We start from the raw sequence: 26,974 nt of genomic DNA on the forward strand, positions 1-26,974 counted from the left end.
GGGCTTTAGGCGAGAGGCGGCGTTCACCCTGGACAGGTCACCAATCCATCACAGGGCCAACACATAGAGACAGACAACCATTCACACTCACAGCCACACCTACAGCACCACCTTAGTCTAAAACCCTGAACTTGTATTTTATTTTTTACAACCTTGGAAAACTGCCAAGTATAAATTTACACATTTCTCCTAAGACGATGTTCAAATCACACAAATGCGCGCGCGCGCGGGCGTGTGTGTGTGTGTTTGTTTGTTTGTTTTGTGGGTGGGTGCATTTGGCGTCCTGCTCGCTAGATGGCGCCCTCCATCTTCACTGTGTCCGACAGTCAGGCTACTTACCCGGGGACAGGCAACTTTCTCCCTGCCTCCTCTCACGTTTCCACTCATTCACTCACTCTGCTCTCCGCTGTCCGAACCTCCGAGAGGCAGAGAGGCTCGTCTCCCCGCCGCCGGCCGCCTGATCCAAGTCCTGCAGGAACCGCCTGAACGCACTTTCTTTTATTACATAACCGGCAAGACTTTTCGAGCTGATCCAGAGATGTCCTGCAGGCTGAATATGGTGAGCGCCAGTTGTTCATGATTCTGGCTTGCAGCGATGCTGCAGGAGTGTGTGTGCGTGTGTCAGCGTGGTGCACGCGTCCTGCCATGATGGTGGCACGTTCATAACTTTCTGAAGACGAGAACTCAATGAGATGTAGAGATCAGCTTGTTCTTAACTACTGTATGGCAGGGTTCATTTACATCATGCATCTCCTTGTTCATCTGGCATTTGCAATCTTTTCCAGTGTGTGTGTGTGTGTGTGTGTGGGGGGGGGGGGTGATTTATCTCCTGATACTATGCAGCTATGGTGGTCTTCCTCCACTGCAGTGTTGTTCGCCCTACACAGCTGTTAATGTTTGAAGCTCACACTCCAGGAGCTCTTGATGCACAGGAGTTTAGGGACAAAAGCAGTTGTGTGTGTGTGTGTGTGTGTGTGTGTGTGTGTGTGTGTGTGAGAGAGAGAGAGAGAGAGAGAGAGAGAGAGTGGGAGGAGAGGGTGAGGGGGAGACTCCACCAGCTCAGTCTTTGGGACTGCCAGGCTGTCGTCGTGGAGACCAGAGGCCACAGGTGACCTCTGACCTAAGGACTCATGGAGCGTTGTAGGACGGGTCCTTTCAATGCTCTGGTTATGGGTGCATGCTGACGCAAGTGGAGTTGCACGTTGACAATAGAGAGACAATAGACGTGTGAGCCGTTGCTGGAGACGGCGTTGTAACCACTCCTGCAATTTAAGAGTGCATTATAGGTGAATTCATGGTTATACACTGGTGAGTGTGTGTGGCTGAGACATGGAGACAGTTTAAGTGGTGTTTAGGGTTCAAGTCACCACACAAAAACATCTCATCTCTCCATCAAACAGCCCACTTCTGCACGTCAGAGGGGGAAACAGCCTGAGAAGACAACCAAACAATTGAAATAATGCAGGAGATGACTGTGAGATTTAAAGGGCCAGTTTACTCAAAAAAACAAAAAACAAACACCATCAAAGAACATTTATTCTCATGGTTATGTATCCATGCAGACACATTTAGTTTATATGTCCAGCTTTTGAGGTACTAGTGTCTGAAAACTTCCTTAAATGGTTAACCCATCCAAAAAAAACCACAACATTTAGATTTTACTCTATTACATTGACCACTACATAGACTACACTGACTAAATAGAGTAAATGTAGTTGTTTATGTGAGGTTGCCCCATGAACGAACTAACCAAGTTTTTGGAAAAATACTGATTTGCTGTAAGAGAACCTTCTTTGTGTGCCATAGAGAGCTGAGACACACAGAGACCAGCTAGTTTGCTTAGCACAGTGAATGGTAGCGGATGGGCAGGTTAGCATATCCTCATATCCTGCCTGATAAGCTTGCTTCACGTGCACTATGGTTCAGATCCATCAGATTCAGGATCTTGGTTTTTATTTTTTTCAGAAGTATTCATCCTCATCCTCTCTTCCAAAGTCGGCCGTGATTAGCGGGAGCTGTCGCTCTTCACGTCGTCAACAATCATTTTGTTTTATCACCTGAACTATTAAAGTGATGCGTCAAGACACTGCGCTCAGTCAGGGAAGTTGTTCTGGTTATGTGTCTGATTCTAAAACGACAATATCTCATCATTTTAAATTTTCAGTTGTATTTGGTGACTTGTAATGGAGGTATACTGTCCTGCCCATTCACTACCATTCATTGTGCTATGCTAACTCACGGTCAACTGGTCTTAGAGGTCTCAGCTCCCTGAGAATTCCAGAATTATTTTGTGGTTCAACAGGAAGCAAAGAGACTTGCTGTGATGCTGTTTTCAGGATGTTTGTTTGATTTTATTTATGTTTTTGTTTTTAATGTCTAAATGCATCTGTGGCCATGTGTCTTCATTTTTAACATTTTATATGCTTCATTATTTATTTATGGAGGAAATATCAATAGACTCATCAATAATTTATTTGTTACTTGCAGACCTGTATCTATCTTCTCCTCGTCACTTCATCAATATGTTCAAAAGACTCCTGATGACTTTGTTGTCTGGAGCTCGGCGTTTAGCTAAACGCTGGCGGAGACATCTTTGGTGAGAGCCTGTTTAGCAAGTCACACCACTTATCTCTTGATGAGTATCAGGCAGACAGCTGATGGGATGTATTCATTCAGCTGTTTTGCTTCCCGGGGGGTTGACACAGTGTGTGCGTGTGTGTGTGTGTGTGTGTGTGTGCGTGTGTGTGTGTGTGCGCGCTCGCGTGTATGTGCGTGTGCATGTGTGGGTGCATGTGTGGGTGTCAGCAGCTGATGAAACACTTATTCTGCTGACCATTCCCTTAATGAAGCCAAAATCTTAACATTCAAACCCACTGAGAGCCCTTTTTTTAATTTTATCAAACGCTCTCATTTGGTGCACATCTGTTCTTCCTGCAGTACTGTGTGATGTAAAGACGAATATTTTGAGCCCAACATCACTGTCACTACTCAGAACAATATGTTTCTTGCTGTGTAGCGTGCAAATGCTGGTCAGGTCAGTCAGGCATGTGCAGCAGATGGACAGGGAAGAGAGAGAGAGCACAGAGTTGTAATGGCGTTAAGTTGGCGATCACAGATTTCCCCTCAGGCAGGCCAGCTAATCAAACCCTAATCAGTCCCGTTTCCACCCCCCAGGTTCTCTCTGTCTCACCCCTCCTCAACTCTGTTTCCTCTGCTTTCACCCCATTTTCTCACTGTTCGCTCCTAATCCTGAGTTGATCCCATTATTGCCCCATTCTCACCCTCATCTCCTCAAAGTCTCTTTTTATAGGCCAGATTGTTCTGTGGAGAAAGTCTAGTCCTCTGAGAGTTTTTACCTCTTGGTCATCCCTCTGACTTTGGCTGGCCTGATCTGCGTTCTGGGCTGTCTGTCGGTGTGATTAAAGCCTTCCTGGGTTAAGAAAATCTCTGTGGGACTTGGCCTTGTGTGCAGGGCTGCCTGCCCGGTCCTGCTCTTGCCAGATACGGCTCAAAAAGCCATCACAAAACAGCAATACTTGTTAACATATCCTGAGATGAATCACATCAACCAAACCAGTCCACGCTGCTGGACCCGTGCACAGTCAGCAGGAGAAGGCACGTGAGCGCTCCTCACAGTGGAGATAAATCTGATCAATAAACCACCAGGAAACGATAAGGAGAACACATTGTGGCTGACTCACTCTTGTCAACAAGTCATTAGTCCAAGGATGAGATGTAGGCAGATACAGTGCAGGAGAGCAGGTACAGTATATCCCTGTGCCATCTGGAGACAAAGAGCACAGTGAGGGGTCCGTTCACTCTTCCTCCACGAGCAGATCTTTCCCCTCTGAAGGTCAGCGGGTCTTACCTTTCACGAGAGGTTAGAGCTACAGTTCAGCAGCTAGATGGCAGGACAACCAAGCCTGCTGGAAACTCATTAATAATGCAAAAAAATGGGACAATGCAAAAAAAAAAAAAAAAAAAACCCTCCAGATCTTGTTTGTCATGCAGCAAATTAGATCTAGATTGATGAATAAAAGCAGTTGGAACACTAAGCTAGTGCCCCCATTATTCTAGACCCACCCCTTTATACTCACACTAGTTAAATATGTTCTTTCATTATTTTGGCAGATGATGTGGATGTGTAAGCTTAATATAAAACATGAATATCCAATAAACAAATTATGAAGTAATTCAAAAGTTTATTGCACCTCGAGGGATGCGGTGTTTCATTTTATCAGTGTCAAAATAACTCTGTAGTTTCCATTTAATTGCCAAGAGTGTTTTAAAGTTTAGAAGTGCTACAAGAAAGAAACACCATAGCAGCGCTGGTGGGTGTTTACGCCTTAATTTGGCACTGTTCACATGTTATCCCATTTCCGAAGATGCATTTTAAAACAGGTCTTGTGTAAACATTAAATTTCAACAGTGTCCTTCTATTTTCTGCGTCACCGGTGTGGTCGACAGGCTGTTGCATCCTCATGTTCTCTGAGCTCCAAAGAATAAGTTTGCAGTTTCGGTGTAATGATTAATGATTCATTTGAGAGTGTTGGAGATGCAAAAATTGCAACATAAACGAGCAGAATAAAGAGGAGCAAAGGTTACGTGTTTGCGCTTGTGATTGTGTGTGTGTGTGTGTGTGTGTGTGTGTGTGTGTGTGTGTGTGTGGACAATATTTAGCCCCCATCTTCTATTCTTTAGTCTGAAGAGTTGTAGCATTGCAGAAGAATCCTCCGAGAGTGGGCATTGTTGTTTATTTATATCTGGTGTTCAAGTAGAGGTCATCGCTGAGCTCTTCTCTCCAGCAGTGTTTCGTTGTGCCGTCTACAGGATGCTGCTGCTGCTGCTGCTTTCTGCAACATGTTTGTCAGTGTTAGGACTCAAACCATCCTGCTCAGTTGGCCTTGAGTCTGAAGCACATTTGCGCCCTGCTTTGTCCGGCTTTATGTTGTCCTAGGAGGTGTGTTTTGCCCTTTAATCTTTGTTTTCCTGTTTGGAGTCATACATATGAATCGTGCTATTTTACCGTTGATAGCCTTTTTATGAGACTATGTCAAGGGGCCTTTTGAGGCAGAATGTTTTAAATGATAAGCTGTCAAACGAGGTTGCACACTCAGCCTCGGCAGCCTCTGGTGGGCTAAGCCAGCAGGTGAGCCTGCAGATTTGTTGTCATTTTGGCCCTTAAGGAGGTTAAGAAACAGCCTTATCTTGGTTTACAACTTTGTTATCCACAGTCGAGAACCCAGTTTACTTCTATTTACTGCCTCTCGGAAGTTTTGGTGCTGTGATCTTCTGCTCAGGACGGCTATTGTTCTCTGTTTCCATGACATAATATTGTAGTTTTTATGGTCAAATTATTTATTGAATTGTCTGTTTCCCTTTTTTTTTTCTTTTGTCTTTAATGGAGACCTGTGTTTTAGGTAGTACCAGGGTTAGAGTAGTAACCTCTCATCTGGCTGCATGTGAATTCTGCCTGGCCAGTAACACAAATTACCAGTCCTCTGTGCTGGAAAACCACAGTGAGCAGCTTGACAGTGTTGACAAATTAGTTTTTGAGTCCAGTCAGCTGTTTAGTTTAAGTAGGGTCATCTTTTCCTCTGTCAGGGGGATGCTGTCACCAGTGGAAAGTTTTGGAAATCCCACTCCTGACACCAGTTCCGTGTTTGGAGCTTTTGAAGTACGTTAAACGCTGGAGGTGCTTGAAGGAAAATCATTTCACACAACAAGGAATGAGGCGGACGAGTCAAGCTGGGGCACAGAGCAGCAAACTAACACTGTCCCTGCGATGAGGTGTAACCAAATACTTCACTCTTTGTTATTCAATGTGTGGTAATATCTCAATCCCATGTTTTGCCCTATCTGTTCTGCAGTGTCCTCTACTGACATCGGCTGTATTGTTGCCCAGTAGAATGACTTTTTTCCTTTCCTCATCTGCCTCAAAGAACCTCAGCTTGACTTGCCTCTCGCTATATAGCAAGCCTCCCAAGATTACCTCCCAACTCAACCTTTACCAGTTTTAGTTCTGCTTCCTTTGATTGTGCCCCTATTTTATGTCACTCTTGCAGCTTCAGCGTTGGCGCTGGCCTTTGCCACAATGCTAGCAGATGAAGTTAAAAAAACAGCTTTTTTTTTTTGTGCTGGATAGTAAAGGAACATCCATGTTTTCCGTCCTTGTACAGATTCAAGGAGGTTTATCTGTTGCTATGGCTGTTGAAACTTGCCATAGTCCTTGACTTTTTACTGTACTGTTCTCACTGAGGTGAGACACCATCAACTACAGCCAGCCAAACTCAATTCTGAAGACATGGACATAGTGTTCCGCTGCGCTATCTATTCTGAACTATTGTAACAGTGTATGTATCAGGAGTAAAGCTGTAAAGGGAGAAACACACAGAATTCACAATACACAAATAAGTTGTATTCAAACTGAGCCAAATATTCTATCGTTTCAGCTCCAGTGACCTTGAATAGTAAAAAGACAAGCAGCCATGATGTTAACCACTGCCACAAATCACCATCGACTACATCAGTCAGTCCATCTCTGAAGGCAGCATTAAACTTGAACATGCAGACATTACAACACACAAAACATTGCTTCACAACCATCAGCAAGTTCGGCAATCAGTCTCCTAGCAAGGAACAAACCACATGTTCTCATAGATGACTACAAAGTTGGACAAACGAGGAAAAAAAACGAAAAGAATGAGGTCATGAAACCAATGTTTCTGCTGACAACATCTGGATTGCAGCAAATTCACCGAACATTTCAACTTCTAGCCATGTTTTTCCTCCTATGTGAACATGTATATGATCTTTGGCCTTTATTTTAGAGCTGGGATCAATCAAAAGACATGACGTTGCCTGCGTTGATCTGGATGTCAGTTTGAGCTGGAATGCTCTCAAAGGAAACTGGTACTGTCATGTAAACAATATGATTAGGTTAGCTAAACACTTTAAGCCCAGAGTCAGTGGATGGAAGAATGATCAAAAGCTTTATTGGAGCTCTCTATAGGAACCTGAAAGTATTGTATATGAATTTCATGTGATAAAGAAGGGGTAAAATACAACCATGTGCTCAATATGCACCCTATTTTCTGTCTGTACAGGAAGTGAGGGAGTTCTTCCTACTTCCACCAGAAATGCTGAAATATTAAGGAAATAGGAAGTGTCAAGCATAATCAAAAAACAAGAACAAGTCCAAAAATAGTTTGGTTATACTGATGTGGAATTACAATAAAGACTCTGATTCTGATTCTGAAATGATTTCACTCATTGAGGTGCTGGTAGGTTTGTCCACCTCCCCAGCTAACCGTCTTCGTGCTAAGCTAAGCTCGTCAGTGACAGTATGTCAGCTCTACAATTTGTTATGTGTTCGTCTTACTCTCTTGCTAGCAAGAGTTTTTCCAAAAATGTTGAACTTTTCCATCAAGAATGAAGTTGTGCTTTGTTTCCATTGGTTGTGTTTTCATGTGACATCTGTCGATGTGAAAGAAGATGCTAGCTTCGTTTTCTAAAACCTTACCGACACACTTTTGAATGTAATGTTTTTGAGCTCAGTTGGGTTTCTGACCCAGGAGAATGGCGCTTCTCAAAAGACGAGACAGCCCACTGCACCTCTCATAGTAGCAGCTTCCTGTAATATTATTGTCCAGAGGAGCTTAGGCAGAGGAAATGAGTCTAGCTCCAGTTGTCCTCTTGTCTAGTTGACGGGTCAAACAGGTACTGATTCCCCTCGACTCTAAATCCTCCTCCTCCTGTCTGCTACTCTCCCTCCCTTGAACTCCTACAGGTTCTTAGAGCTTTTCTTCTGCTCTGTAAGCCATCTAGGAGACTTGTAACTGAGTATCTGTGGAATCCAGCCTGGATTCTGCCTCAAGGAGCAGCGGCACCTGCTAAACATTCAGAAAAGGCAACCTATCGTTGATGGCATTCATTTTTTCAGCAGCATAAAGCATTAGTCCTGCCATGGAATGTCTTTAATAGCTTGCCATCTCTGGTTGGCAAGGTGCATTATTAGCTGAGATTCCTGTGTGCCCACCCATCGGTGCAGGCACCCTCCCTTCCCTCAGCGGCCGTAGGAGCTCTCCTGGCCCTCAACACCTCTTGGCAAGGAAAGACAGAAGGAGTTGAAAACAATGTCCCTCTTCTCTCCCTGCTCAGATGTGAGATCCTCAAGTTCGACTTATGTAACCCGATACAGTTAGAACACATCCAGGAACCTAGGACTTAGACTCACACTCGCACTATTGTCCAGAAAGTCAACCCCCACACTCACATTTTCCACTTCTTCCTCATGTGTGCTCTCTTCTTTTCTCCCACACTCATCCCTCTCTCTCTCAGTCTTTCTCTTTGTGTTCCTGCTGTTCATCTTTTAACCCTTCATTATTGTCTTACTACCCGTGAGCAAACAAGACACTGTTGTCCGGTGAAGCTGACGCTCTCAGGTGTCATTGATTGGTCAGGGTTGACCGCCTCAAAGCTGCTTCACATGCTGGGCTTTTGTGTCTGGAACAGGGAGAACAAGTCCGACCACACTGGCCCCTGAAAGAGCTCAAAGAGACGAGCAGGTGAGGAGGGAAAGTTGAAGAAACAAGAGAGGGTGAACTGGAAAGTACCAGATTTTCTAACTTTGTGAAAACTCCCAGGATCATGCAGGTAAATCTCCAGAGACGCTGAACTGCCTTGTTGAAACCACCTTCATCACGCACGGCTTAAGATTAGCTTAGTGCTGTATTTAGATCCTGCAGGTGACCACACCCCCCTGCTGCCACCAGAAACAGGAAACCATGTGGCGTGATTATCAGCAGAGCGGGCACGAGAAAGAGAGTGAGAAATGGAGTGAACATGGGAGAAGTAGCACAGGAGTGAGGTTTCAGGTGGACAAACACACAGGTAAACTTTTAGCATTTGTTTTTGTGAAAATGTAGCTGTTGGGTTCACATCAGCACATATTTGGAGTACAATTAAACTATTTTATTAAGTTTTCACTTTTGGACAACTTGTGCAGCCTGTATATGTTGCACCTTCAGATGTTGAGTTTATTCAAAATGATAGTTCTTTAAAAAAAATGCTCATAAATGCTAAACAAAACAGTTTGCAGCCTATGTGATTCTGGGCTTCATATCAAATGTATGTGTAAATTTTAAGCAGTTCTCACATTCATTTACATGCCAGCGAACACGACGTTGTCAGACATCCCACTGGGATTGAAGGCAGCGCTGCTTAAGCTGCAGCCAAAGACAAAAGCAGCCTGATGGTCAGTTAGCCCACCACGGTCGCTTGTTTGGAGTAAAATTGAATTAGAATGAACTAAATCTGTTCCCCTGGGCTGATGACATCACACTGAGCTGCAGCCTCCACATTCACTCGCAGCAAGGAACAAATACTATTGCTAATTAGCTGTTAATTACTGTAAGTCTGAAAGTGGAACCACATGGTGATTCAAAACATGAATGTATAGGATTATCTGCTCTGCTGAACTGTGCATCTTCAGTAAACTCTTTCTGTTACATACATTCTTATGCTGTTTGTTTGATAATGGCTGTGCTGATGGTCTATTTGTGTCCCTGGAATTTCCCCGCGGACTATTGATGGCATTCCGTTATACTTAAAGCTGGCTAAGATTTCATTTGACTTCTTTTGTTATTACATTGTGTTTTAAAATCTGTGCGGTGTTGAGTTTCTCTGTTCAGCTGGAGGCGAAATCTCACGGCCACGCCAGGTGACTTCAAGTGTTGTTATTGTAAACTCAGATGATTGTGAGCCACGCTGCCTGAGCCTGCTGTTTCCCAGCATTCACGTACATCAAACACTGTTTACAGTGAAACTCGGGAGGAGGAGGAAGTGCTGATCCTCTGACTCTGCATCAGCATGTCAGCACCTTCTTCTGGTTTGTTTAGGGATGATTGGACCAACATTTAAAGCGCTCATGTTGCGGGTCGAGGGATTCATTTTTGACTGACATTTTACAACTGATTTGGGATGACAATTGACGTAGATACACAAACATTTTTGCAGGCATTTTAAAGATTTTCGTAGGTGTGGCGATCCCTGTGTTGCCTTTTGGGTGTCCGTACAGACACAGCCAAATAAGGATTATGCTTGCTGCACTAGCGCCTCCTCTGGTCTGGATGGGAGTTTGGGGGATTAGCAAATCCTGACATGCGCTACTCCTCGCTGTCAGGTGAAAAGATCCAGCTGACAGCTCCATATGTGAGTGAAGAAGCATGTTTTTGGAGTTCCCCAGAGGGTCAGAGGGGTGGTGAGGGGAGTTGACTGTTTATAACTGGGGAAAAATGAGAGGGAAAGCCAAAAAATTCTCTTCTGAAATGTAACTAATTGATGTACCATGTACTGTCCAATAAATGTGATGGCCCAGTGGCAGAGACACACATAAAATTAAAATAATTAGGTGTATATAATAGGGCGGCACGGTGGTGCAGTGGTTCGCACCATCACCTCACAGCAAGAAGGTTCCAGGTTCAAGTCCCGGCTCCATCACAGGATCTTTCTGTGTGGAGTCTGCTTGTTCTCCCTGTTCCTGTGTGGGTTCTCTCTGGTACTCCAGCTTCCTCCCACAGTCCAAAGACATCAAGAGAGGACGAGGCTGATTGATACTCTAAATTGACTGTAGGTGTGACTGTGAGTGTGAATGGTTGTCTGTCTCTATGGGTTGGTCCTGCAATGGACTGGTGACCTGTCCAGGGTGAACCCTGCCTCTCGCCTAAAGGCTGCTGGAATAGGCTCCAGCCCCCCCACCACCCTAACCAGAATAAGCGGTAGAAAGTGGAAGGATGGATGAATCTGCCAATAGTAATGACATGCCAATATTGCCCCTATGTGCGTCAATCTGTGTTTGAATCCTTGTCCAGTTTCAGCTGTCATTCACACACTCGCCTGTCTGTGTGTGTTCTGATTGTGCAGCCAAGCTTTTAGAGTGTGCGGATGGATGCGCGTTTACTGCAGCAGCTGTAAAGTGGAAATGGTTCAGGTGTGGGTCGGCGTGGGAACCACATGGTTCCTGTCACTTTAATTACAGAACACTGACTCCTACGTGAACCGCTCCAGGAAACAATGAAGCTACAGAGAGACGAGAGAGAGGGAGAGTCTCCCTTTCCTCCCTCTGTAATGACATTAATAAAAAGCTAGCTCGCTCATGCTTTTGTCTTTATCAGCTCAATTTAGACCTCCATCTGGCTCCCCCTCCTATTATCTGGTAACATGATCAGTCATTAAACATCGTGGTTCTCGTGGGAGCTGTGTTGCTTTTGATCATGGAAACTTTCATTTAAAAAAATGACCTTCTGCTTCATACCTGTAAAATTGCTGTTTGGGTTATATGAAGGTGAGTTAATAATTATCCAGCCAGAAATGTCAGGAATGTGAGTTTCTCTCCTCATATCGCTCTCTGGCTTCACATTCTTCAGCTCTGTGGTGAACCCGGCCCTAATGATAAGAGCGGTTAACAAACACTGCACAAGTTCTGCTTGTTAACAAGGTGAAGAGAAACCAAACAGAACTGAACTCAGGGTGAAGGGAATAAATGGCATACTTTTATGTTTTGTGCTCTCTCACACATTCCAACGTGGCTACGTGATAGAATGCTTCTGTACGGTGTTTCATTGCGTCTGAGTCAGGAAATTATTAGTTTACCCAGCTGAGACATTGCTGGAAATTAAATCCCACCATTAAAAACAAGTAAACATGTTGGCAGACATTGAACTTTGTATATTAACACCTGAATGTGGTGGCAGAATCTTCATCCAGATAATAAGATGTCTTCAATATCGTGCCAAAACTCTCGGACATGTCATCGTTTTTTTTACATAAATGTCAAGAGATGCATCACATGCTGCATGATGAGGTTTTGATGAAACATAGTGAGTCTTTCACCTTGGTAACAACATAAAATCAGTATTCTTGGGCTTCACCTGGCTCGGATTTGGTTGTGCGCTAGTGACAAGGCAGGCTAACATTAGCCACCTCTGCTAACATATTGTGCACTGAAATCTATGACATTTAATTGTGACTGAAACTATTACTTCAAGAAAATACATCTAAAACACTTTCTTTTTGAAAAAAGTGTATATGTATACGTCTCTTCTGTGTATTTGGCTTAGCAAGCTTGTTGTACCACTCAGACTGATTGATAGATCAGTATTGTGTGTGTGTGTGTGTGTGTGTGTGTGTGTGTGTGTGTGTGTGTGTGTGTGTGTGTGTGAGAAAGGCAAGCTAATGCCAACACTGAGGTCAGGTACTTATCCTTATGCTTCTAGTAATCTCTCTCGCTTTCTCATCTCTTTCACACACACAAACACACACGCATACACACACACACACACACACACACACACACACACACACACATATCTGAATTTATAACCCCACAGGATAAGAGACGTTTTAGGGTAAATCCAAACAAAGATAAAGAGGATCCAATCACACTTCAAACTGAGGCGTATTTGACTCTTTGCATTAAATCACTGTTGGGAAATAACAAAAATAGTGATGTCATAAATAACAGCAATAAGCTGTCTGGTGGAAAAGGTGAGGGGGCCTGTTTTCTCCCCTGGGTGCCATCCTCCCACGGTGAATCGTAACATCAGTCAGATCCAGATCAATGAGGTGCCAGCAGTAACCTCAGTTAACCCTCATCCCATTGCCACTGTAGCCGGAGCCACTAATTAAATTCTGCAAGGAAACACAATACTGTAAGTCAGCAGAGGCAATGACAGCCAACACACACACAGGGCGCAGACCGCCATCAATATGCTACCAGATGCAAACCCACCTCAGCCGGTCCGCCTAATGAGTCCTGACCGCTGATTTAGTGGAGTGAGCTCAGAGTGACGGCTGTTGTCCCTGTATATTTAGAATTTGCCTTCGCTTTCAATTTTCCTCCGTTTTCAAGGTTTCCTCTTCTGGGTCAGTGATTATAGAGGCTGCAGTGGAAATAATTATTCAATAGTGTTCAAATGTAGAGGTCTCATCTACTTGGCATGGACAGACATTCCAAGAAGTGGGCCATTTTAAATCCATTCAACGATTTAAATGTCAAAAGATAATTAGATGGATGACGGCGCCTGCACGCAAACTTACTGGACTGGCTGCTTTTGCGGTATCCGATGTTTCATCTGTCATCACAGGGGATAAACGCTGGGCCGCTGCATTTAAAGATTCCTATCACTGTGCTGTAAAAACTACACATCTAGGAACCGTTGAGCATGTTTTATTGTTCTTTTAGTTTAATCCTAAAATTATGGAATTAAATGGGAAGATACCAGGGTTTCATTGACCCTCTCTCCCTCTGTCTCTCTATCAAAGCATTTCTTCTGCTTCGCTATACCGACTCGTCCTCCAAAAAAACCTGCCCTAGTAACCATTTCATCGAAGTGTCATGACAGCTACACTCAGTATTCCACTGTGAGTACATTTGTACATTTCTGCTCCACCAAACCAAATCAGAAGGGTTATAGTTTGTTTTTAGCTCAAATCAGAGTTTTTGTGAATTACTGAGCATACGGCTGGATAAAGAAGACTTGGATTATACCAGACGGTACGCTTTAGAGTTTGCAAACTGATGTTTTTTTCACTGTTTGGCTTTTCAATGGTGGCCATTATGCACTATTAGCTTCAAGCTAAATCATGTGTATGGCTCTCTTCATTCTGTTGTCACAAATGAGAAAAAAACGATCTTTTTTTTTTTGCTCAAGACAGCTGGTTATGAGTACTTCAAAGGTCAAATACACTTTAATCAAGATCATCGAGGACTGACATGAAAGTCACGACCATCACCTCTCAAAGTTTATTTCTTCTGGGAATATGTCCCTTGTGTTGTAAACAGAAGTGACAATATGCGAGCAGTATGTAAGCTTGTCTCGTGTTTCTGTCTCCAGCTGCTCCCCCTCGTCGCAACTTGTGTAGTAAAATGACTGCGACTCACTCAGAACTGCCTGAGCGCTCAATGGCCGCCTGTATGTGGAGCGATGACCAAATATGACCTGGTGACCTCTGTAAAGACTGGAGTAGCCGTTGTCAATGGAGACAGTGTGAGAGTGAACACTGGGCCTTCAGCTGGAGCACCACCACTTCTGACCGCCAGTGAATTATGTCCCACTTCTTTCAGAAAGACCGCTTCTCTTCAGAAGTGTCATGAAATGAAAGCGACCTTTTACATGACGTTCTGTTCTGCTCTCTCCGTCTCAAAGCAGAAGACAAGAATCACATTGATCGAGGCATTTTATGCTCAGGCGACCCGATTTCACCGTGCGTGTGTCATGCCTTATTTCTCAAATGTACAATACTACATGACACCCGCCCTCAGAAGAAGAAACAGTTCGTGACCCTGTTTTCAGTGCCTTTGAATGTCCTCAGGGGTCTTCAGAGAGGAACGAGGTCTGTCTGTGTCTCCCATCCATTATGAATAACTAGCCAACAATTAGAGGCTGCTGCTGCTGCAGCTGAGCAGTCCTCAGCTGTCGCGCCCCACAGGCCAGAAACACTCGCTTATTACACGCTGGCATGCAGTACTACTCCTCTGCTTCTCTTACGGAATCATACCTTCCTTCTCCATGTCTCCGCTGACCAACTTAGACAAACAGTCACACAAGATAAAAGTCCATGTGGAAGTACACCGCCATGTTCTAGTAGACTATTGGTGCTGGTCAGAGGATTCTGTGGCGTTTGATTGTCATTGAATTTCTTGTTGCGATTTCCTGCCCCAGTTCTCAGAGGGAAAAAGACTTGCAATCGCATTAGCGCCAGTACTTGCAAGTTTCCATGGGAAGTCTTGGGTCATTTACGACTAACTGTATTTATCTTTTCATATATAGATTTAAATGTAAGGTTTTGTATTCTTGTAAGCAGATGTGCAGGTAAATTTCATAAAATACATTTTTCTAAATGACATTTTTGACTCCTGTCTACTTTTGAGGATAACTTGACCTCGAAAGCCCTGTAGTAGCATTTAAGATGCTAATAACTTGTGCATGTAATGAAAACATGCTCAGTTAAATGCAAGTATTAGAAGTTACTTCAGAATGTACAAATATGCCTGATATTTCCAACATATTCCTATTAATTCTCATGGAAAGTTTCACTTTTTTAAAAAGAAAAATCATCATCATAACCAGCTTCTTTAGTTCTGGATGTGTGGACATTTAAATGTTAGCAAATTTCTCTTTTGTCTTGTTTAGCTTCTTGTTAGCAACCAGGTGCGTTATTTTCTGACATGTTTTACATCTTAGAACAGTACTCCAGAATATCTTATCTTCAACCTATTCATAAATCCTGATGATTTCAAGACAGGGCTAACAATGCTGACCTTCTTTGAGGTTTTAGGAATCATTCTGACGCCACACATATAGATTTAAATAATTGAATTAGTTGTATAAATATGCATCAACAATGGTCAACTGATGGCTAGGACTGACCAGAGGTTAGCTCGGGAAATCTGTGGTAGGGGCATTGTTCCCAAATGTGCAGCATTTCAAAAGTTCCTGAAACCATGCTCCATGGTCAGCTCACTTCCTTCTGATTGGCAAAGGTCTGGAAGCCTCCTGAGGGCCTGCTGCACTTGGAGCAGATGATCTTGTAAAAACACCATATTTTCATCACAAAAATAGAAGAAAAATAAAACACTGAAACTCTGGTGTCCAGAGCCATCCTGACAAGGATCACTCATGTTTACCATCTGACACTGGAGCCTCATATATTTGACAGAAAATATAGAAAAGCACAATAGGCCCCCTTTTATACCCAGTCTGTGTCTTTATTGTACTAAAACTGCAGTAGCCTGCAGCGCTACATCTCATATCACTGCAGCATATTACTGCGGTTCTCTGTAGAGCAGATGAAGTAATGCTAGTGTTTAGTGCTTTTCACAAATAGCAGCTGTGAAAACTGGTGAGCACAGCTTTGACAGAGCTGATATGATGTAACCATGTGCGCTGTGTGGGAGTTTGAGATGTAACCTGCAAAGTTACCCCACAAACGTAAACAAACTTTGATCATGGAGCAGGGGAGAGAGAGCTCCGGGGGAAGAGGAAAGAGAATCTGGAGCTGCGCTTTTTTTCTTTTCTTTAGGCTATGTGAGTGACCTGCACGCGCGCGAATGCACACAAACACACACACACAAGTGGGAGTGAGCGTCTGTGGGAGTGAGCATTTTGTGCATCAAATACCAGCAAGTCCAAACTTGTGTTCTGTAAAGCATCTTTGGAATTTGCTTTCCTGGTTTGTCTCTGCTCCACTGTTGTCCTGGTGCTGCTGACCTCTGTGTCTTGGACGGTTTGAAATGTCCCCTCGCCACACTCTTTGTTGTCTCCAAAAGAGACCTGATTATAATATTTTAGAGGGTGCCCTTGAACCCCTCCCCTGCAAGGCTGCATGTTTTGTTTTCATTGTGGTCACAGTAAAGTGGCAGTTGTGTGGATTTTGGCCACCATCATCCTGAGAAAACTAATAGAAGCCTTCACAGCTAAGCTTTGAGGAAACACCACCTCTCAGCAGCATCTTTCCAATGTCATGACTCTAAAAACTTAAACGTTACTATTTTCTGTCGGGACGTCAGCGGCGGGAGAGACCATAATGCAATGTTAACGTGTCCTCAATTGTTGTAATATAACGTGTACCCTAACTATAAAGAAATGTTCACGTTCAGCGGAAGTGTTCGCAAGGCAAAGGTATGAAAACATTCCCACAGTATCTAAAACACAGCACACACAGGTTCAGCACGCACAGGTTAAAAACAAAAAGATCAACAGAACCATCTGCACACGTTGCTTTTTCTTTCTTCATTCGTGAGATCTGACACCTGAGCTTCTACTGTGCTTGTGGGGTCTGTCAGCTAATGGGGGACAAAAGGTTAAGGCTTGAATTTAGGACCAGCAGACCCTGAGCTGAAACTTACGTCCAGTTGACCAGATTTTACTTCGCTTCGATCTACGATGACCTGGATGAATGAGAACCTACACAGACACCCTGAGCTGAGTTGTGATGTTTGTGTGTGTGTGTGTGTGTGTGTGTGTGTGTGTCACGCTTGGGGACACAAACCAGGCTAAAGCCAGTTAACTAGGGACCAAAGCTGTGTCCTTGATTTTTGGGTTAGCAGTTGAGATTGGTTTTTGCATTGACAGAAGACAAGTAGAGGTCAGGATGAATCTCCAGGAAATGAAGTTGCATCGACGTATATACTCCAAAAGGTACGTGACAGAATGCTTGTGTGAATGTGCTCTTGTTTAGCTACATTTGTAGGGGCCAAAAAACAAGAACCCATGATACTTGGGGGCTTGACGTGCTTTGTGTTACCTCACAACTTGAAAGATAGTACCATTTAGTCTGTGTGTTATGCATGCATGCGTGTGTGTGTTTTAAGCAGGTGTGTTGCGTTTGAAGGCCACTTGGCTTGTGAAGCCTGGGCCGTAAATCTCCCTGTCTCTTGGTTCACTTGTGTCCATAAACTAGAAGGCAATTATGAAAAACAACTGGATTTCTTCAGCCCTTTCAGAATAGTTTCTGTGGAGCTTTAAAGCATTCACAGATTGACAGGTTTCTGTAGTCACGGGGATCTCAGCCAGAGTTCTGCCTATATTATATTGGCTTATTAGGAGCCGGATGCTTTAGTGGAAAGTTTTACTGGGGTGGGGTGGAGGGGTGGTGGGGGTGGAATAGTCTCATGAATATAAACATGAACAGCTCGGGCAGCTTTGATCTGGGCCTGGCTGAGAGCCCTGAGTGGAGTGGGCTGAAGCAACTACTGCACAGCTCTCACGGCCTATTTTAACCATTTGCATAATTGTTGTAACTGTCGAGGCCAGCAGTGCAAAGCACTTGATAAATATGGATTGTACTAGAAGCAGAGTGTCACTGCAGGTGTCTGCACAGCATATTTGTGTGGGTTCAGCAGATTGAGTGAAATAGCTTTAAGGTGGCATGTGTGTCATGTGTAGCGAGACGGGAACTAACAGCCATGCAGCACGGTGGTCCGGTCTTTTGCTGGAACGAGCCCGCGTTTGATCCCCCGCGCAGCCACGCACCTGCCACAGCATTCTGGGACAAGCAGCATGCTGGAGAAAGTACCTCACACTGATACAGTTTTATGTGTACTTTTGTGTGTACAGCATTCATGCAACTGCAAGCAGGAACTTTATTGAGAACTTGTTTTGCTGTATTTGAAGACATAGCTGTATCTGAGGAGTTGTGTCAACCAGGGTCTTTTAGCACTCTCCTGCAAACATCCAGCTGGCAGTGTTTAACAGCAATTTGGACGTGCAGCGTTCGGTTGCTATGATACGGAACATCCGCAGAAGTAAAAATGTCGGCACTAGGTACTTCCTCTCGTGTTTGCTCAGGTTGAAATACAGACTGAACCACAGAGGGAGAGAAGAGACCGTAGGTTTGTGTGGCTTCATGAGATTTTGTGGACAAGTAAACATCTTGGCAAATCTCAAAGTCCAGTTCAAGCGCTCCTCTGTTCTTCTTCTTTTCTTTGTGGCATTTGTCCAGCTCTCCTCAACTGTGATTGGCCGACTGGGTAGAGCGTGTCATTTTACCAACACTTGATCATTTGTCAACTCTCAGTGACCAGTAGACCAAGTTCGTTTTTAGTCTCACAGACGGGAAACAAGAATGCCTAGCTCTATATCTTCTGTAACTGTCAATCACCCAAAGACTTGGATGTTACAAGACATGCACAATTGATGTCAGGAGCAAGAAGTTAATAATTAACAGGTTCAGATACCTGCCTGTAAGACTAAATTGAGGACTGAGAGAATCATTCCATTTGTGCCAAAGAACCTGGAATTCATAAACATGCCTCAAATTGCTTCCAATGCAAGAGATGATCATTCAATATTGAATATTCTGAGAAGCTTTGGTACATCTGTGGCTATTAGCAGCGATAATATGGCAACACGTATTGAAATTAGTTGGAGAATTATAAGTAAGTATTGAGGTGCCCTTCAAATATGACGATGATTATTATTATTAACAATATATTATTAATAGGGTATTGCCCTTTAAACTCTACCTGTTTCAGGGGTAAAAGGGGACTTGGCGTCCGTCTTGACCTGATTATAGTCGGATGGCCTGCAGCCTGTTTGTGTTTTATGGTTCTAGAGATTGCTTTATGGCTGCTGGGGATGTTTATGCTGGGGGGGGGGGGGGGGGAGTGTGTCAAAGGAGTGAACTCAATAGTGATCCTTAATGAGGTTGTCTGAAGAGAGGGACGGCAGTAGAGAGGAGATGTGTTGAATTCAGCTCTTAGGTTGATGTTTTTGGGATAACATGGCAACAGAATCAACACAAAATATGACATAAAATGTTCCCCGCCAGGACCGAGAGGCGACCCAGTACCACACAGACAGCAGTCATATATTGGAGTATTCAGGTCAGTCTGGGATCGGTACATTGGATACATGAGCTTCATCAGACATGTGCACACAACGTAAGAGCTTAATTAAATTGTCCATGTTGTTCAGCAAAGCGTTTCTGATTTTTTTTCCTCTCAGCCCTGCTAGTAGGACCCGAGTTATGCAACAGGCTTGTGATGTGACATATGCTGGCCTACCAACGAATAAACAGCACCGTCAGAGTTCATGTTCCTCATGATCCTGAAGTCTTTAGCTTTGCTGCTGGGGCGGACAAACATGAGCTCCTGAGAGGCACCGCTGACTGCTGCTGTAGCAACGGCTCTGTAAAATAGGTATTTTTTTATATATATATTTTTTTTTTTTCATATTTGTACTTCATTCATTTCTCTTCTGTGCTTGTCTGACCAAAGTCAGTCTGTTTATTTTGTGCGGAGGTGCTACGCTGTGATGGTGTGTGAGGCTCAGACGTAGCAGCTGTGCTCTGAGACAGCTGACGAAACATCAGGCAGAGACCGGGGTAGTAAAAGAAGCAAATGCTTTATTTCAGGAAGGGAGATTTAAAAAAAAAAAAAAGAAGTGTTTAAACCCAATAAACAGATTGACACGTAAAAGTGTGTTATGCAGTTGATCTGAGTATCACTAGAAGCTGCTGGAGCTGGAACTCTTTGTTTACAACTGATTTACATGACATCACCCCCCTGCGGTCCGGAGCGCTGAAAGAAAAGATCTCTGATACAAGCAGTTAAAATGAGTTTCCTCTGTAGGGGGGCTTGGACCGCTGCCCCCTCCTGCTGCAGCGTCCCACCCTCATTCAATTAATTGAGACAGTTACTACTCGTCATAATTCAAGGTTCCATGAGTCTAGCTGCACTCCTCTGGTACCTCACCAGTACCACAGTAGCTCACGGTTGGACTGTTAAATAAAGAGTTAAATTTATTTGTCGAATTGTGTTCTTCAATATTTTGCTCTGAATGTTCACATCATTTTTTTAAATTTTTTTTTTTTGCTCTTTTGCGTTTTGTGAATTTTTTTTTTTTTACCAGTTTCTAATTTTCTGGTAACTTAATGCTAATCTGCTCATGATGTGTTTTTGATGGAAATCAATCAATTTGAAGAAAAAAAACTTAATTGTTTGTCAAATTTGATTAGTACAACCAATTAAATACTTGCAAAAAAATATTTATATATAAATTAAGATTTAACATATTTTATTTTATTCATGAAGATGTATTTTTAGGGTCCAATGTCTTGTGCTAAAAAGCTTGTGAAAGGTGTCTTAAGGTCTCCCAACCAGTATCCATCCATCCATTTTCTTCTGCTTATCCTGTTAAGGGTCGCGGGGGGGCTGGAGTCTATCCCAGCTGCCTTCGGGCGAGAGGCAGGGTTCACCCTGGATGGGTCGCCAGTCCATCTCAGGGCCAACACATAGAGACAGACAACCATTCACACTCACAGTCACACCTACGGTCAATTTAGAGTATCAATCAGCCTCGTCCTCTCTTGATGTCTGTGGAGTAACCAGAGAGAACCCACGCAGGCACAGGGAGAACAGGCAGACTCCACACAGAAAGATCACGTGCAGGGGCTCAAACCCGGGACCTTCTTGCTGTGAAGAGACAGTGCGAACCACTGCACCACAGTGCCGCCCTCTCAACCAGTATATCGGGTGGTATAAGGGTCCTTCTTCAGCAGAAACACTTCAAATGTTATCAGTGTCCAGAAGAAGTCATGAAAATGATAAAGAACCCTTGCTTTAAAAAAACATTTGGTTAATTACAGTCACCAAGGTCAGGTGCCGAATCGTCATTTCAAATGTTAGCATTCAGCTCATTTGTTGCATTTTCTTTTCTTACAGAACGCCTTACTGCCCCTTAATGCCCCGTAACCAATGGCAGCCTCAGTCCAGACGCTTCCTTTGACCCGTGGCTCCACTAAAAACTTCCGTAACCCTTTCCCGGCCCCGCCCCTCTCCTCCCGTTGCAGCATGGGAAGTGTAGGCAGCCTGGTGGAGAGGCCGGATGTATCCCCGACTAAGGTCAGCCGGGCGGTGCCCCAAGTGAGGCCCAAGCAGAGCAACGGGCTCCTGAAGAAAGGCTTCACCCAGAGAGAATTACTCAACTACCTCAACATCACCAGGTGCGAACCTCTCGGTTCAGGCTGTCAGGGAATATCTGCATGCTGTGATGATGTGATCTCAGGTGAATCACTTGTTCTTGAATAGGAAAGAGACAAAATCCAGCAGCGACTCCAAGAAGGACATTATCGCTGCTGTCAGCGGCCGTGAGGAGGAAAGCCTGTACGCCAAAGTCTACCACAAAGACGGCACGGAAATCGATTTAACCAAGAACTCCCTGCCAAGTGGGAGCAAATATGAAAAGGTAAACATTGCTTTCTATGTTGACATAAATATGCTGTATTTCATACTCGAGCCTTCTATTTTATGTCCTAGTCTTTCAGTTACTCGCAGTGGGGGTGATTGACTGTCATTCACTGATTTCCTTTGGCCTGACAACATCATAAATAACTTTAACTCCACCAGCATAGATGGAAAATCTGCCACTTGGATTTACTGCTGCAATTAAGTCTCTAATTTTTTCTGTCCAATTGATCAACACTGAGAATACAGAAGGTGAAAGAGTATTGATGTAATAGAAACACTGAGATTTATCTATACTGCCGGTCTCCCTGCTGCTTTGGAAAGATTGTGTCCAATCGTGGTTCTGGTGTGTTTTCAGGCTCGTTTGAGGTCTTCTGCCTTCAAACCGGTCACCCCAAAAAACTTCAGCTCCATGCAAAACCTGCATCCATCCTCCAAGTCAGAAGATTTGGACCACAGCCTGTCCAATGGGTTGCACAGAGCCTACGCGCATGTCCCTAAAGCTGTCTCCAGCTCCTCTTCATCCTCCTCTCCCTCACGTCATGGAGGACCCACACCCAGCGGTAACAAGGTAAGGTAATATGATCATGATGTTTAGCGTGGATCCACTTTATTTCAGCCTTTGCCACCTCTACAATTTGTAAAGACATTTAATTGAAATTGAGGTTCCAGAATCTGAATAATTCTGAAGAAAGTCCTTCTCCCCATACAGGCCCCCTCCTCAGTGCGTGGGCTGAGCCAGGAGGATGATAATCTGTCAGACTCGGGTCATAACTCCATGACTAGTCTGCCACCATACCGGCCCCCCTTCCGCCCACACCTGGCTCACATCAGGTCGACTCCAGCATTATTCTCTCGTCTCTATTTGTGGAGAACATTTCTTTCCTTAAGACTGTGTGGGTGGTGATAAAAAAGATTTTAATGACTTCTCTGATTCGTCTAGTGCTTCTATGGGCCACATCAACACCATCGGCTCTTTGGACCGCACTTCTCTGGGCTCAAAGGCTGTTGGGTCAGGGGGTGTGGCCATAGGGGAGATGGCGTGTCGGAGCATGGCAGCCCTTACCCGTTTAGCACCATATACTGGGGAGGCTCCACCACCTTATGAATGGACACTCTCACTGTCTGTTGAGGAAGTGGTGAGTATTGGTCATGAGGATGAGTGGGGGTATGATTTTCAAACTGATAAGTGCTTCATGCTGTGGTCGTCTACAGGTGCGAGACCTGGAAGAGCGCCTGGTGGAGAAAGAACATGAGCTGAAGCAGATGAAAAGAAACCTAGATGAGAGCGAGGGCGCAATCGCTCAGGTGAATCTCACTGCGATTGTCTTGCTGTGCTCCATCAATCTATGCATCTATCAGGCTAGCGTTTGAAGCATGCCCCTCTCTCCCCCATCTGCTCCCTGCATGCAGGTGTTTGAGGGCAAACAGCGTCTATGGGAGAAGGAGGTGGAGGAACTGAAGCGCCTGTATGCCACCAAGCTGCGGCAGGTTTCCCAGCATGCCCAGCGTTCCCAGCGTAGCCTCCAGCTGCAGCTGTACAAGGCCCAGCAGGAAAAGAACCGACTGCAGGAGGAGCTTGACAGTCTGAACAAGGAAGCAAGCCCAGAGTCTGGAGGCCTAGAAAAGCGGACCAGCCCGACCCTGGAGGAGACGCAGTGGGAGGTGAGGACAGAAGGATGTGGTTTATGGCAGAGAGAAGCAGTAACTCAGATGTAATTATAGGGGATAGTGGCGATGAGGGACTTCCAACCTTGTTTGTCCTGTTAAAATGTTTTTCCTATCCTTCAGGTTTGCCAGAAGTCTGGGGAGATCTCCTTGCTGAAGCAGCAGCTCAGGGACTCCCAGGCCGAGGTGACCCACAAGCTGAGTGAGATCTTCCAGCTGAAGACGCAGCTCAGGGAGACACGTACGGAACTGCGCAACACGGAGGGCCAGATAGAGGCTCTGAAGCTGATCTTGCAGGGGACGCAGCGTCGCAGGTGCCCCTCTCAGACCACCACTGAAGGAGGAGGAAAAGGAGAAGAGAGTTCTCCAGCTGGCGCAACAGGTAGTTCAACCCGTTTCTCTCCAAGTCTGTTGATGCTGTTATGGACAAACCTTCAGGCATCCGAGGCACATCACCTCTAGAAATTGAACTAGCTTTAAACCACCAATGGAACAAAATTAAGATCTTCAATTCTATTTGGGAGGGGCGCATGACTCGGAGGTAGAGTGGCCATCTAGCAACCGAAGGGTCGCTGGTTCCCCCCGCTTAAAGTCAGCTGGGATAGGATCCAACACCCCCACGACCCTTAAAAGATAAGAGGTATAGAAACTGGATGGATGGATGGATTCTATTTGGAAAAGTATTTCAGAAGAACTCTGCCATGCCAAGATGAATGAATGGAAAAAGATCCTCATGCTATGCCACAGAAGTCTGTTAATTATCAAAGTAACCGGGTTTCTTATCAGCACAGCGAGCTATTTTCAGTAAGGATGTTGATCAACAACTTGGACCAAAAAGTAGGTTATGATGTCATTAATATTAACACTCCACCCCTGGGAACATCTCCATTGCAGGAGGGTGTGGGGGCCCTACAGAGGAGCGGCTGCGGGCAGAGCTGCTGCTGGAGCGACGTCAGAGCGAGGCCCAGGCTTTGGCCTTCGAGGAGGAGAGGCAGACATGGCAGACAGAGAAGGACAAGGTCATCCGCTACCAGAAGGAGCTGCAGGCCAGCTACCTGGACATGTACCACCGCAACAAGGAGCTGGAGAGGGAACTGCACCAGCTGAGGGCAGGCAGAGAGCAAGGAGCAGGAGGAGGAAGCAGGGATGGGACTTTGGAAAGAGAGGTGTCAGAGCTGATGAGTGAAACAAGAAGCGAAAAACAAGAGGAAAGACCTTCCTCTGGTCTGCCATGGATCGAGAGGATTGAGTCATCTGAAATTTGAATGTCATAGACTCTACTTTTCTCCCTGAAGGTTTGTTGCTCTGCAGGGGAGACAGGGAAGCCTGCCAGGAAGTTCAAACAAGTCACAAAACCTTTTGACTTTTACTATATTTACTTTTTTCTTCCGTTAGAGAAAACACTGACTCACGACATTTTCATCAGCATATATCGAAGCATCACGTGAAAAGAGATAGATGAACAAAAAATTTCAAAGTCCTTCAAAGTTTTTCTACGCCCACTTGAAAAGGTTTTTGCCCTTAGATAAAAAAAAGCAAATGCTCAATATGGGACATCAATCCTTTTGTCAAATAAACATTGTGTCCAGACAGCATGCAGCACCCATAGACAGCCAGTTTGACACTTCTTCTTCTACTCAGTTAGAGCTATTTGCAAAGTCGCCTATCTCTCCATCTTCTGGTGAATATACACACTGCGTAGCCTAGATTATTCACTCTGAAGCAGTGGATGGAAATGCACATATTTTGCAAAAAGTGTAATTTTGCACAATTAAATGGAAGCATGGCTACTGTGTCGAAAGGATCAGCTAAACAAAAGAATGTGATTTAAACAAAATTATGCATACTTGGTCAAATTTCAGTCTGCTGAAATTTTAAAATTTTGAGCTAACATTGGTAAAACGTCAGCATTTCGATCTTATTTAAACTCACAACGACTGTTTGGCCATCAGCCTTCCATAGCTTCCTGTGTTGGTTGCCTTCCTCTTGCTACGACTGGATCAATAAACTGCCACATTGATGCACGGTGAACAGAAATCTCCCGCCATACTTCAACCAATCACCTCGCCTTTCCTTCTTCAGATGTCTTTTCAAGTGTATATGGACAAATTTACGGAATATTACTAAACGTGTGAATTTTGTACTTACTTTTCTGCTGTAAATTACTGACTGTAACCAAAGGATTCTGAAGGATTTTCTCAGCACCTGTTCAGTCTGAGCTGAAGCTTCTATGGATTCAGGGTTCCCCTCTGTCGTGGGGCAAAGCTGCAGGTCCGTACGGAGGTTTAAAGTTGTCTGGTGCCAAGGTGTTAACTTTGTCTCTTCGCCATCCAGAATACTAAGACACCGGAAAAGTTAGGCTACTTTTATCACTCTGTTTCTAGTTCCAGTCAGCTGTCATCATCTATGACATCGATGTATTTTGTACATAACTGCGATTTTAGCCTGACTTGCCTTTTGTCACTGTATCCTGAGTACACTGTTGTCTTAAAAATGCCACAATTCCACATCTATTGGACGTTACAAAAGAGACGAACAGGTGATGAAGGATGCCCTGCTTATGGGTGCAATTTCTTGTCATGCCCAAACAAAAACATCTAAACCATGACATCAAGCAAAGTGTTTCTTTCTTACATGAACATTCAAATACCAGCTCTCATTTGACCTTTCAACATACTGTGACACTTGTCTATTTACTGGAATTATAATTGTACAGTATAAATATATATGTATGATCTTGATTCATAATAAACATTTAGGAAGTGGTGTAAGATTTTTCAGTCCATGCCTGGCAATTCTGATCCAAACCAAGGGTGTAAAATGCTCTGTAATAGTTTCTTCTGTCTGCGGTTATTTGCATTAAACTCTCCAGAAATCACATCCAAATGTAAGAGGTGGAACTGACAGCGTTCGGCTCGGTTGCCCGCCTGCCTGCTCTGATGGGCTTAAAATCTCCACAAAGCGCGCCAATAAAACCCAAGGACAGCAGCTTTATGACAGAGGGAACAACAGTGGCTTCTGGAACTAATGTGGCTAGTCAAGCCTGGGATCCTTATCTCAGCCTCTGCCTTAGACCTTCTCCCCCGTCAACCCAGGACAGTATCCACATACCACCTCGTTCATTACAGCAGCAGAGGTGGGAGGTCGTCTGAGATGGAAATATAGGAGGATCCCTGTTTGCTTAACAAAGCTGGCTCTTCTATGGAAAACATGGACTGCAGAAATAGGAGTAGGGTGCTCGGGATATATTGGCAGGAACGGCTGTTTAACACTAGTTTCAATCCAAATGTGCCTGGGAATGTAGAAGTGAAAGCATCATAAAAGTGAAGCCAGAAAGAAGGCACATTTGAGTCCAGTGTGTAGGTGAATTTTTTTAATATAGGATCATTATCTGAATAGTTGTGAACTGCGGCTAACTCACCGCAGCATTTAAACCTTATATAAGCTGGGCTTAATATAACTGCACAACTCAGGAGAGGTTGAGTAATTTACTGAGGTGGGAAGGTTGTTTGGCTCTGTAGGAGGGCTGACACACTCCATGCCATCACTGTTACATAT

The 26,974-nt window shown here is 44.3% G+C and overlaps 1 protein-coding gene across 5 annotated transcripts; it reads left to right on the forward strand.

Moving 5' to 3' along the window:
• Positions 1-381: 381 nt before the first annotated feature.
• Positions 382-26,206, forward strand: n4bp3 (NEDD4 binding protein 3). Of its 5 annotated transcripts, XM_086223173.1 has the most exons (12): positions 8,813-8,892; positions 19,333-19,387; positions 19,509-19,702; positions 21,227-21,507; positions 21,593-21,749; positions 22,107-22,319; positions 22,461-22,582; positions 22,692-22,887; positions 22,964-23,056; positions 23,162-23,413; positions 23,540-23,798; positions 24,311-26,206. In XM_086223173.1, the coding sequence occupies exons 4-12, from the start codon at positions 21,260-21,262 to the stop codon at positions 24,679-24,681; spliced, it is 1,911 nt and encodes a 636-aa protein (XP_086079299.1). In that variant the 5' UTR covers positions 8,813-8,892; positions 19,333-19,387; positions 19,509-19,702; positions 21,227-21,259; the 3' UTR covers positions 24,682-26,206. The 5 variants fall into 5 exon arrangements, with proteins under 5 accessions (XP_086079297.1, XP_086079300.1, XP_086079298.1 ...); XM_086223172.1 differs by lacking the exons at positions 19,333-19,387; positions 19,509-19,702 and adding an exon at positions 8,543-8,655 and having other exon boundaries at positions 8,739-8,892; XM_086223171.1 differs by lacking the exons at positions 8,813-8,892; positions 19,333-19,387; positions 19,509-19,702 and adding an exon at positions 382-559.
• Positions 26,207-26,974: the final 768 nt, after the last annotated feature.

The sequence above is a fragment of the Aulostomus chinensis genome, chromosome 13 (assembly GCF_037954235.1).
Source record: "Aulostomus chinensis isolate RoL2024-O1b breed Wild chromosome 13, RoL_Achi_v1.0, whole genome shotgun sequence".
Classification (NCBI taxonomy): Eukaryota; Metazoa; Chordata; class Actinopteri; order Syngnathiformes; family Aulostomidae; genus Aulostomus; species Aulostomus chinensis.